Below are 12,555 nucleotides of genomic sequence, written 5' to 3'. Positions count from 1 at the left end.
CAGGTCCCCTTTATCTCCTCAGTCTCTAAGACCTATTGAAGCTCTCATTTCTTCATCTACTCTCCCTGCTACTAACTGACTCAGCCCATCTTCACTTTCTGCCCTTCCTCTTAATCTGTTTTCCTAACTATACCTTTTATCTTTTACTTCGAATATGCGCTATCTCTCTGTGTGTGCATACATGTCTATATAGAATTAGAAATATATATGTGTGTATATATATATATGTGTGTGTGTATATATATATGTGTGTGTGTGTATATATATATATAGTGTGTGTGTGTGTGTGTGTGTGTGTGTGTGTGTGTGTGTAGAGAAGACCAACAAAGTTCATTGTTATGGATTCATGGTGGGCCCCAAGAGTTGTTTCTTTCTTTTTTTTTTTTTGAGTTGTTTCTTAAATATACTTCTAATCAGGTAAGTTTCCTAAGCCTAAATTTCTCAGGAACTCTCTATTATGATTCAGAAGAATCTAAACTAGTGTGGGCCATTAGGCAGCTTGGCCTCCATTCCTTTTGTAACTATACCTTAGCAGGAAGTACAATGCCCATTCCTCTCTCAGGCCTCTTTTGAGCCTCCATATCCTTCACACAGACTTATACTGACCTCTGCCAATGCTTTGCTGACCTGGGCATGTAGCTCAAATGGTAATGCTTTCCTGGCAAGTACAAAGTCCTGGGTTTGTTCCCAGTACTGCATGAGCTGGGTGTGGAGGGTCACATATCAGCTACATAGGGAATTCAAGGCCAGCCTGGTATGTGTGAGACTATCTCAAAAAGGGAGGGAGGGTGGGAGGAAGAAAGATAGATCCTATACATTTCCAGTGTTGCCTCCTCTGTGAAACATTCACAAAGGTTTTCAAACATTTAAGAAACTCCATCTGCTATCTTTATTTTACATTTTACAAAACACATTTTATATATTGAAATTTGTTTGTGTGTCTTGGCTTCCATCAGGTTATGAGCTTTCATTAACTCTTTGTTTTAGATTTACTTATTTTATGTGTGTAGGTGTTTTGCCTACATGTATGTCTGTTACACCACATGCATGCAATGCCCGTGGAAGCCTGAAGAGGTCATCAGAATCCCTGGGGTTACAGAGGCTTGTTAGTTAGCTGCCATGGAAGTTAGGAAGCAAACACAGATGCTGTAGAGGAGCCCAAGTGTCCTTAACTGCGAGGCCATCGACCCAGCTGTTAATATTCATTTTTACTTATTGTTTTATGTGTTAAGTGTTGGCCCGCATGAATTTATGAGCATCGCATGCATGCCTGGTACCCCTGGAGGTCAGAAAAGTACTCTGAATCTCCTTAAACTGGAATTACAGAAGATTGTGGGCCACGTGGGTGCTGGGAACTGAACCTAGGTCCTCTGCAAAAGCACCAAGTACTCTCAACAGCTGCTCTAACTCTCCAGCCCCATCGTTTTTGTTTGTTTGTTCTTCTAGAGTCAGGGTCTTTCACTCCAGAGCCCTAACTGTGTCCTTGAACTCTCTATGTAGATCAGACTGGACTTGAACTCATAGAGATTCACCTGTCTGCTAATCAAGTGCTGGAATTAAAGGTCTGCCCCACAATGCCCAGCATACAGTTGGGTAATAAAAATAAATATATTTGGGGATTAAAAAAATAAATATATTTTTACTATTTTTTAATTACTTGTGTGTGGATATGTGCACATACATGCAGATGCCCACAGAAGCCAAAAGGAATGTCAGATCCTCTGAGCCGGCGTAACAGATGGTTGTCATCCATTGGACATGGGTCTTAGAACTGAACTGAGATTTTCTGCATGAGCACTCTACCAGGCCTTCTCTTCAGTGCCCAGTCTTTCTACATGCCATGACCTGTGAAATCTTATATTTGTTAATTGAACATGGTATTTGTCTTATGTAGGTTGAATTAATATTTAGCAAGTAGCAATATATACAGTGGTAGGTATGTGTGATGATCTGAGTCTATTCCCAAAATCCACAGGATATAGTGAGAGTACTGACCCCCACACGGTATCATTTCATCTCCAGACATATGCATGCACACATGTGTACACATACACAAATAAATAAATAAAATGTCTAAAGTAGATACTAATACAAAATCTTTTCTCCTACTATTAAACATTTAAAAGCTCCTGTATAAAAGAAGCAAGTAAGTCCTCAGGGAGACCACCACTGGTGGGAACGATTGTGTCTTTTCTGCCCACTGTGACCTTCACCCTTATTGATTTAGAGAAATAATCAATTCTATTAGAAAGTATTAGACTTTAAGGAAACTAAATCTCCCTTACCAACTCACAGGAATTAATCCTTAAACTGGACAGTGGGTTTGCTCATTTAGTCAGGATGACTCCTCTCTGGAGCCTAGCCATCTCGTGTCTTTTTTGACACCATTACACCCACACAGTTCCCTGAACATCCTGAGATCCTTGGGCTTACAGTCATCAGAAAGGACACTGAGTCATGCTAGAGTATTTCACCCATTTATAGAAATGGTCCCTATTCCATTACAACTCTCTAGTATCTAGGATATTTATGACTACTACATTAATCACTGTTTTTCTCTAGGACAATTTAGAGTAAAACCCAACCACAATTTTGCACCATCTCTCTTTTGTATAACACATCATTGCCTGAGTCAGCAATCACCTGCTCAACATTTCTGTATCTTCAATTCCATGTTCTCCATGTGTTTCTATTCAGCCCCCATGCTTAGGATGAGCCATACTTACCCTGACTGGGGCAGGGAATTTCTCGAGCCCCTTCAGCGTCATGCAGACTTACTGAGGCGGATTCCTTTTGTCTCTGATGATTCTGCTCAGTGTGAGGAGTGAACACTTTTAGGCACTCACTTTTCTTGGCCGTGTGTCAATCACCTGGAGTTCTTTGTCTTATCTTCTGGGTACCAATAACATGTCCACAAGAGAACAGTCCACATGTTTTTATCAGTAGGCTTTCTTTGCTGAGTTGTAACAAGTCCTCCTTTTTACCGCAAGCATATGATAGTGTGTTTTCATGGACACAGCCAAACATAAACATTAAAGGCATTTTGAGAAGTCTAGTTTTGGGGGAAAATTTAAAGAAATACAAATAGTTAGGTCCTCTCTGGTGACTGTTAACCGTAATGGTAATTCCTGCCTTTTGGTGGCATTTTGTAACTTACACGGGATTGTGCATCACTAACTTGTGAAACAGATATCCTTAAGCCCACTGTATAGATAGCCAATTAGGGCTCAGGAAAGTTAGATAACTCCCTCAAATTGTCAGAAAGTGGCATATCTAAAATTATATTTAGCCTCATGATGCATGTGGTCTCATTATTAGTGGACTTCAGAAATAGAGGTTTGATGGGTGAGAACATCATTTTTAGTTGGTAAGTCAGTCCTGATCAAAAATGTACATCCAGACACCTTATCCACCAACACACATTTCCCTAGAGAAGAAAGAACTTTACTCATGTGTCCTTTCTTAAAAATTTCACTTTGCTGATAGTGAAGATGATGCCACTGATTGACATTTTCAGATCACTGCTCAGTACCTGTTTCCCTGGTCCACAGGTCCTCAGTGGCAAGCCACCACTAGAGAAGGAAGATGTAGATGCTGTACAGAGACAGTGGTATCATGACCTACTTCCACCACCACTGGGTGTTAAAGCTTGAGCAGGTCACCTCCCTGAGCCAAGTCCTTAACGCATAGGAGCACCTGTTAGTTGAAGGAGCCCTCATATTGGTAACAGAGCCCCCTAGGGAAGATTCCCATTGGCTTTCCTAGATTGTCCTCTGAGTTGTTGCTCCTGCTGTACTGACTCACACAGAAGAAGAAAGAGCACCACTGCTTTGTTTTTTGTTTTTGTTTCTCTGCTCAGAACACATCAAACCTCCCTGCCCACCTTGGTGTGAGTGCTTAACTCTAGGCCCTGCTTTCTGATTAGCATCCTTATGGTTTACACCAGTGCTTGTGACATAAGTTCCCCAGCAGACCTTCAGCTTTGCAACCTGACTTACAATCAAGGAGGATACTGGAGCACCAGACAGTATTGCCCAGGGCCCTAACTGGTTACATCCTAATTTGAAACCAAGTTAGTCTGTGTCCTGTGTTTGGTATCATTAAAAGTGAGTATTCTCCACTGCCCTTCGTGATTCTCACTTGGAATCCCAGTACTTGGAAAGCAGAGGCAAAAAGGATCAATGAGCTTGAGGCCAGTTCAGGATGTATAGCAAGCTCAAGGCCAGACTGAATGGCATGACAGAGCCTGGCTTCAAACAGACCATAGAGGGGGTGTTTTAAGTCAGACCTGAAGGTCTTGCCTTTAGGCTGTTTACTGTGCCTGTACTTTTTGTGAATCTATTCACATCTTTCTAACCTTTGCTCCTTAAAATGCTCTCAAAGCTGCTCTTCTGAAACTATAAATGCATTTCTTACCTCCTCACCCCCGCCAAAAAAAGATAATCACATTCTTTTTTTCCCGTTCTGATGTTTCTTTCCCTCCCAATAGTGCCCCTAGCAGCAAGTCATCCACTGGTTCTGTGCCTGCCCTGGGCATCTGGACCTCCCATCTCTACTTTGATGATCCATTCCATTGTTCATTGATTTAAACCTTTCTAACACTGAGCTGGAACACAGTGGTCTTGTTTCCTGTTACTGTCCTGCCCTCTCACTCTCCACATCAGTCCAGTGTGCTCATTTCCTTCCAGTTCTTCGCTCCAGGTCTCACCATCCTTAAAATGCTCTCACTGAGAGTTTTCACAGCTTTCCTAGCAAAGCATTTGTTCAGCTGGTTGTTTCTGAGTTGTGTGTCAGCTACCAATCTCAGCATTGTGTCACCAAGACTCTATTAGCATAGTCTCCTTTGGAATCTCTTACACTAAAGGCCTCAGACTTAAGCCTGAATGTCCATGTGTTTTTGAAACATTGAGAAATCACACTGAGCTGTTTTCATTTAAATTGGGGCACATATGATAATTTGCATTCTTAGCACCCCTACTCTCTGTGACTCTTGACAGAATCCCTAACATGACTGAAACCCACTGTGAACCCATGTGACCCTCACTGTGGGTGCTCGTGTTCTCTCCGGCGTCACAATATTTATCCTCCATTTCCCATATGAAAATAGCGCCTGCTAAAGGAGATGAAGGGAAACTGGAGGCGTGGGTGTCAGTCTCTGTTTCAGTTTATATCACACCATCTGCCCCACGGGCTGCAAGCCTAGAGTTACTCCTGCTGCTTCCAGCGTTATTTAAAATCTGAGATTCCTCCACAGTCCAGACCTGTCACCATACAAAAAGGCTGTATTTCCAGCTCTATCCGACATTTGTGCACGACAGTGCTCTACCTGGCCAGTGTCTGCAGATCACTGCTTCTTTCCATTCTAGTCTAGTCTCTAAGCTCCATGGGTTATGATATCCCAGCCCTCGTCACACTGCTCTGCACCAGAAGACATGTTTATATGAGCTATCTGATAACTGCATTAAATCCTAACTCTCTCCTAACTCCACTTCTGTAGACAGTATTCCGTTTTCATACTCAGGTTGGAAGCTGACATCCACTCATAGAAGCCTACTATTTCACATGAGACTTCAAAACCATCTTTAAGCTCACCCTATTTTTCTTCCAAAGTTCTCTTTGCAGTCCCAAAGTCAACTTCCTCTGTTTCATGAAATGCCTTTCTAGTCCCATTTCTGTCCATTCTTGTCTCTTGCCACCCACACCTTCACCACTGACTCAGTACTCCTAGACCTGGGCTGTCATCATCCTCACGGCCTTCACATACTTTATTATTATTCTACCTAAAGAACAAGTGATCCCTTCTGTAGGAACCCCTTTTCTAGACTCCACCAGAAAATATTAATGTCACAGCTTCTCTCTGAATTGCCTTTGCTGATTGCCTATCCACATGCTTTGTTCTAATCAACTTGCAAGTAGTAGCACTTTCGAATGTCTTCCTTATTTCTGCATACATATCTACTTTGTTCCGTAAGTACCTGAGCCAATGCACATATGCTTTTTAGAAAGTTTCCCCCAGACTGTTTCTCTGTCTAAACCCTGCTGCAACTCTACCTTTTCTCTGGGAAGCACTGTGTGATTGCATTCAGATAATTTTGTCTTATAAAAAATTTTAATTGTTCCAAACATATATAGCTTTGTGTTTCTAAGTTTGTTATTGTTATATTTAATTTTCCAGAGTCAAAATCTTCATGTGTTTTTTGCTCCCATCAAAATAGTTTATGGCAGAGATAGATACATACATAGGAAAAGCTAAATAAACACTGGTTTCTCTCACCCACAACGTATAGCCCATTTGTGAACCACCCATCAGAGGAGTAAATATAAACAGTGTATATGCTTAGTGTTCCCTAAGAACTGCTGTCACCCTGGCTCAAACACCCTCTGGAGTGGCTCACTGTATTCTAGCCGCAAAAGCCTGAAGTAATCCAGGGCCTTTCTTCGCTCAAATACTCGCTTCCATTATGAAATGCGCTCTCTCTCTCTCTCTCTCTCTCTCTCTCTCTCTCTCTTCCTCTCTCTCTCTGATAAGTTTAAGTTATGTATTTCTATAATACTAACTGTGTCCATATACACATGACTGAAGCAGTGGGAAGTAATAACCTTGAAAACTTAGACATTTTGCAGGTAAACAGCATGGATGCTTTCACATAATGGCCAGTAATGAAAGAAAGAGTTTCTAGCCACAGCATGTGTCCTAGTTGGGGTTTCCATTGCTGTGATAAGCCTTGTAACCAAAAGCAAAGCTTATTTTACATTACAGTTCACAGTCCATCATGAAGGGAAGTCAACACAGGAACCTGATGCCAAGAACTGAAGTAGAAGCCAAAGAGAAGATCTGCTTACTAGCTTGCTCTTTATGGCTTGCTCAGCCTGCCTTCTTAGGGGTGGCACCAACCCTCACTGAGTTAGCTGGGCCCTCCCACATCAATTCCTAATCAAGAAAATATGCCACACACTTGCCTTTAGGCTAATCTGATAAAGGCATTTTGGGTTTTTTTGTTTTTTTTTTTAATTTATTTATTTATTAAGGATTTCTGCCTCCTCCCCACCACCGCCTCCCATTTCCCTCCCCCTCCCCCGATCAAGTCCCCCTCCCTCATCTGCTCGAAGAGCAATCAGGGTTCCCTGATCTGTGGGAAGTCCAAGGACCGCCCACTTCTATCCAGGTCTAGTAAGGTGAGCATCCAAACTGCCTAGGCTCCCACAAAGCCAGTACGTGCAGTAGGATCAAAAACCCATTGCCATTGTTCTTGAGTTCTCAGTATTCCTCATTGCATTTTCTTAACCAGGGTTCCTAGAAAACTTTAGCTTTTGTTAAGTTTACAAAAAAACCAACTAACAGAGCCTCCTTATGCAATCAGACTAACGGTTAAAAAGTAGTTGGTAGTCTCCCTTTGGCCAAAGCCACGTTTTGTAAACCCATATGTTTTCATGGATGAAATTTATCAAAGACTCTGTCTTGTTTCGGAATGGGGAAAATGAATCATTTGGGAACCATAGGAGGAGAAAGAAAAAGAACCTGAAAATCAGAAAACGAACAAGTAGTGACAACTCTGACAACTTAGTCAGATGCCAGACAGCTCTTCCATGGACATTGCTTTGAGGATTCCCAGTGGCAACTCTCTGCAGCTGTTTTCCTGGCTAATATGAAGCTTAATTTTATGTTGCTTGCCATTCAGATGGGTTGAGCTGCAGGTTTTTGTTATGTGACCACCTGACAAAGGAGACCATGAGTTTAGTCTCCAGCTGTCTGCAGGCATGGCGAGACAGCAACAGCGGGACCTCAAGCACGTCAGAGATGAGATTGCTCTGTGCTCCCATCTCTTCCACGGCTACTGGGGTCTTCTTGTGCAGGCCCAGGGTTGGACATTAGGAATATAACAAGCTAGACCCTAAACGTAATCCTTGTTGGCTGCATTTATACTCCTGGCCATGAGCTAGACAACAACCAGCTGCTTTTGTTTCAATGTCCTGAAGAAGGGGCTTTGGCAAACCCACATCCTTTTCTCAAAGTACGGATCATAATCGTAAAAAAATGTAGAAAGCAGCAGTTGACATAGGAAATCTAAGAGGAACTTACTTAAGTGACAGCAGTAAGGTTTGTAGTCATGTGGTCATAAATAGAACCTCCAGATTTCTCAAGGAAGAAGCACAGCTTGACCTCAGGCTCGCCCATGTTGCACACTAGAAACTGGAAGGAGGGCAGAGGTGCCAGCAAAACAGAGGGCGACACCACTGGCCTTGTGCAAAGTTGTTTTCAGCTGTGGTCATCACTCTCGCTCGTCCCCACCCCCGGAGACGACTAACATGCCTTCTGTGGCTAAAGCTCTGGTCATGTATACGTGAGAGTCCTGACACTGGCCTGTTAACACGATGTTCTTAATCTCTGAAAAAGCTAGGATTGCCAGCTGAAGGAATAATAGAACTGGAAAAGGCTGTCAAGCCAATGTTCTCAGGCTAACCAGTGGGGACATACTATAAAAGGAAGCATTTTGCTCTTTGTTTCTGTACCCTATCCACTTCTGGAAAGGATAAGACATGACATTTATGAAAAACACAATATAAGGTCTGGTGATTAATTCAGAATAAAGAGCAAAGATTGAGTAGTCAGCGATTTAGCAAAGGAAAATATGCTAAGAAACTCAGAATAATCATTTCTGAGCATCCTCATAGTCTAAGCATGGGATGGAACTTAAAGGTTGCAAGTTTCTTAGGAAAATAAGACAAACATGCCAGATTCTTGAGAGAAAATTTTTGTTAGCAAATTCCACTGAAAGCCACTGTAGGAGCCCTTAAACACTTGAGCAACATAAGTACCTGTTTTAAAGAAATTAAGGTAGCATATGCCTATTTTATGATAACCATTATTGAAAATGGCCTCTGTGTAGAATTAGAGTAGTTTTTAACTGAATCATTGTTCAGACAACTAAGCAAGCAATGTGGACTGGACATATAACTGTTTCATGGTAACTGAATAAAATTTAAAAGGCCTACACGTTAAATAAATAAGAGTAAACATCATCTTTGCCTTCTATGTTTTATATAGAGATCAAGTGATATTTCAAAACAAATCATGGGAACCACAGCTGTCCTGTCGCTAGTGACACCATTCCTGCCTGCCTGCCTGCCTGCCTGCCTGCCTGTGGTTTCTGCCATTTGCTTTCCGGCAGGGTTTGGCAAAGGCTAAATGGCAGAGATGGTGCTCTGATGTGATATCTGAAGATGCTGAGTGGTATTCTATAAGAATTATCGCTGAGCTGCTAAGCAGAGCCAAGATGTCCGTAGAAACAAAGTTTGAGTCACTTGGAACTTGAGTAAACGCTATGAAATTATTGACAATACGAACCCTTGAATTGCAGGCACTGTGGTTGAGGAGAGCAATGGTTCTGACGAGGTGGAGAAGTCAGATGAAACAAAGATGTCAGAAGAGATACTGGCTTTGGTGGATGAGTTTCAGCAGGCCTGGCCCCTAGAAGGCCTTGGGGGAACACTGGAAATGAAGGGTCGGCGTCTGGACCTGCAGGGCATACGGGTACTGAAGAAAGGCCCCCAGGATGGAGTAGCCAAGAGCTCTTGTTATGGTGACTGCAGAAGTGAAGATGATGAAGCAACAGAATGGGTAAGAATTTGCCAGCTCGGAACCGAGGAGAAGGCCCAGTCAGGCAAGAACAAGAACCTCGGTTCACTCCCCAAAGGCCACAAACCAAGCATAGTGCCACGTGCTTGTCTTGCCAGCACTGGGGTGGCAAAGGCAGGAGAATCTCTGTGGCTTGCTGGCCAGCCACCCTAGCCTTATCGGGAACCCCAATGAAGACCCCCATCTCAAAAATAAAATAAACAGCTCCTGAAAGTGTATACTTCAAGTTGTCCTCTGACCTCCATACCCATGCATACCAGTATGTTCATAAACACACAAACGTGTACATGAAGAGTTCACCATCTCAGTCCTCATGAAATAGACCCAGCTCTTTGGGGAACTCCTAATGGCCAAGTGTGAAGTTTTTGGGTACATGCTCTACTGGACTCCACATTCCAGGACACTCTTCACACCAGACTTTTCCAGGAAGCATTTCATTTGTATAAACATTGCTGATGTCTGGGAAGGGAGAGGAAGGGGAGGGGTATGAAGCCCCTCAAAGCCACAGACTTGGGGCAGATGCGGTGCTTCTCTTAGTGTCTGTGTGCTCGTAAGGACCAGGTTATTTTGTCATTTCACTACCAAGTTTTCATTAGATCTTTAAAATTAAACTTAGCCAGATGCAGCACACACCTGTAATCTCGGTACTCAGTAAGCTGAAGCAGGAGGATGACATAAGCCCAGGAATTCAAAATTAACGCGGGCAACATAGCGAGATTGTTCAGACTAATACTACTAATAATAATAAGCTTAAGGGAAACTTAACAGGACTGGCTTTTGGAAGGTATTTTTCTTTTTCAAACTATCTATCTAAATGTTTTTAATTGGAAGCTAGGGCATGTGTCAGTGTATAGAAGCACTGTCTGTTCCAGTGCACTCATGAACCCTCTGGAGTGCTCACAGCCCCTGGAGCACAAATGTCTTCTCCCAGCATTCCCGCAGGGAGAAGGAAGCAGAGGCAGGAGCATCCCTGAAGCTCTCAGACCAGCTGGCCTATGATGAGACCCACACAAACATAAATGAGCACACACATGTACTCACATCTCACACACAGAGATTTTTAATTGATCCATAATAATTATTCATATTTATGGTAAAATGTACATATAAACATTTATTTTTATCTCCAGTGGCTGTTTCCACACATGTACACAGTGTGAATGTACAGCAACCAAACTGGGTAATTAGTGTATGCATCCAGGTTATTTTTTGAGTATAATATTCTTTGAAAATCTCATATGTATATATATTTTTATTGTATTTACCCCCTCTAACTCCTCTAAGACCCAGAACTCTCAACCTCTTTTTTCCCCCTAGTAACCTACCCAGTCCCATTTGAGTACACATAGAAAAATGAGTAGGGGACCATCCACTGCAGTGTTCAGCCCACGTGGTGCCTTACCCTTACCCCTGGCTCTTAGTCTTTCCGCGCTCTCTTCCTCAGCTGTCCTGAGCCTGTGAGGAGGTAAGATATAGCTGCCCCACTGTGGATGAACACTCTGTGTCTTGGCCAGTTCTGAGTTAACCACATTCACCTGTAACGGCGTAAATGAATGCAGACAGAGTGTAAAAATATATATATAGCTTTAATGTAGAAATAGACTTACAGAACCACCGTTCCCGCGGAGACCAGGAAAGCAGAAGCAAGCGCTCGGAGCTTGCTCGCCAAATTTATAGGCAGACATTAGCCCGAGGCGAACACGCCCCCTAAGGGGCGGGACTTATCCCTACATCTCCCCCTTTTTGTCTAAATAAGACAGAACTAAACCAAATACAACTACATACAATAACAACAAATAATAAATATAACAAACAATATTGAGAACAAAAGCTTTGCTAAACATTCTATCTCAAGGAGTCCAAATAATGTAAAGAGTAACTACAATTATATAATCTTCAACTCAGTCAAAGATCTGAGAAGGGAATAAACACTACTCAACAAACGAGATATATCCAAAATGTGCAACAATTGACAGAGACAACTGACTACCTGGGCAATCACCCAAAGTCTCGTTTGCAACGTTGAGTCAACCAATTTTGGCTAAGGCCTAACATAACTGACATACCATTATTAAAGGCAAGGAACTTTTCAAAACTATCTTACCCTGTCTTGGCAGGATATGACAGTCCTGTTTTATCCATTGATGCACGCTCTGTATCTGTGTCAGTGGTTGAGGTATGGGCATTTCTTTGCCCAAAGGCCAGTTCTGCCAAATAGAAAGGCTCCAGGTGGAGTGTTTTTGGTGCTCAACATTCTCTCGGGAATAGAGCGGTGTTGCCAGGAGCAATTGTGTCTCACTATCACGAAACTCTGAGTTAGATTAAAGGCCATTTTCTACAGCTCTTTGAAGAGGTTGAAGATTATCTATCTATACTGAGTATAATCTCTATATATCTAAAGAACCTGATTAGTCTAATTATAAATGACAAACTTAGATGACAATTAGTCTATATAATTCTCAATATCTATCTAACTTAAAGACTAAGACAATAAACGACTGTGAAACAAATGAGGACAATGACCTCCAAATATAAACAATGTACAAATATACATTGCAGTAGGTAAATATATATCAATACACAAATATTATATAAGTATCTTAATCAGAGGTAGAAATGTACACTGCAATATGGTAAATATATACAATATATATATCAATACAATATATGTCAATACATAAAAATGTTTTAAACAGAGGTAGAAACATGCATGCGTACAATAGTCCATATAATTTAACTTTGTTTCATTATACAAGAATTGATACCAATATATTTGTCTAAAAGCAGTAACTCACAATTATAAATCTATTATCCCATCATTCCTTCTTTTTTTTTTTTTTTTTTCAAAATGATCCTTGAGCTTATAAAATTCCTCTCCCAACCCTCAATCATATACTAATTATAATCAACCCCTAAAT

At 41.7% G+C, this 12,555-nt stretch overlaps 1 protein-coding gene across 6 annotated transcripts in view; it reads left to right on the top strand.

Annotated features, from left to right (window-relative positions):
• The window catches only part of Ttc17 (tetratricopeptide repeat domain 17), a 123,542-nt gene that overhangs the window by 69,712 nt on the left and 41,275 nt on the right, over positions 1 to 12,555 (top strand). For all 6 annotated transcript variants that reach the window (XR_005973363.1, XM_041641319.1, XM_041641320.1 and 3 more), the window contains one exon: positions 9,360 to 9,619. Coding sequence is in view for 5 of the 6 variants with exons in the window: in XM_041641319.1 (XP_041497253.1) it covers positions 9,360 to 9,619 (260 nt within the window). In the remaining variant the exon portion in view is untranslated. The remainder of the gene's footprint in view (positions 1 to 9,359; positions 9,620 to 12,555) is intronic.

This window comes from Microtus oregoni, unplaced genomic scaffold, assembly GCF_018167655.1.
Source record: "Microtus oregoni isolate MIOR12 unplaced genomic scaffold, Mior012 000068F_ref0000429, whole genome shotgun sequence".
NCBI lineage: Eukaryota > Metazoa > Chordata > Mammalia > Rodentia > Cricetidae > Microtus > Microtus oregoni.
Note: the sequence above shows the minus strand (reverse complement) of the source record. Positions and strands in the feature narration are given on the sequence as shown.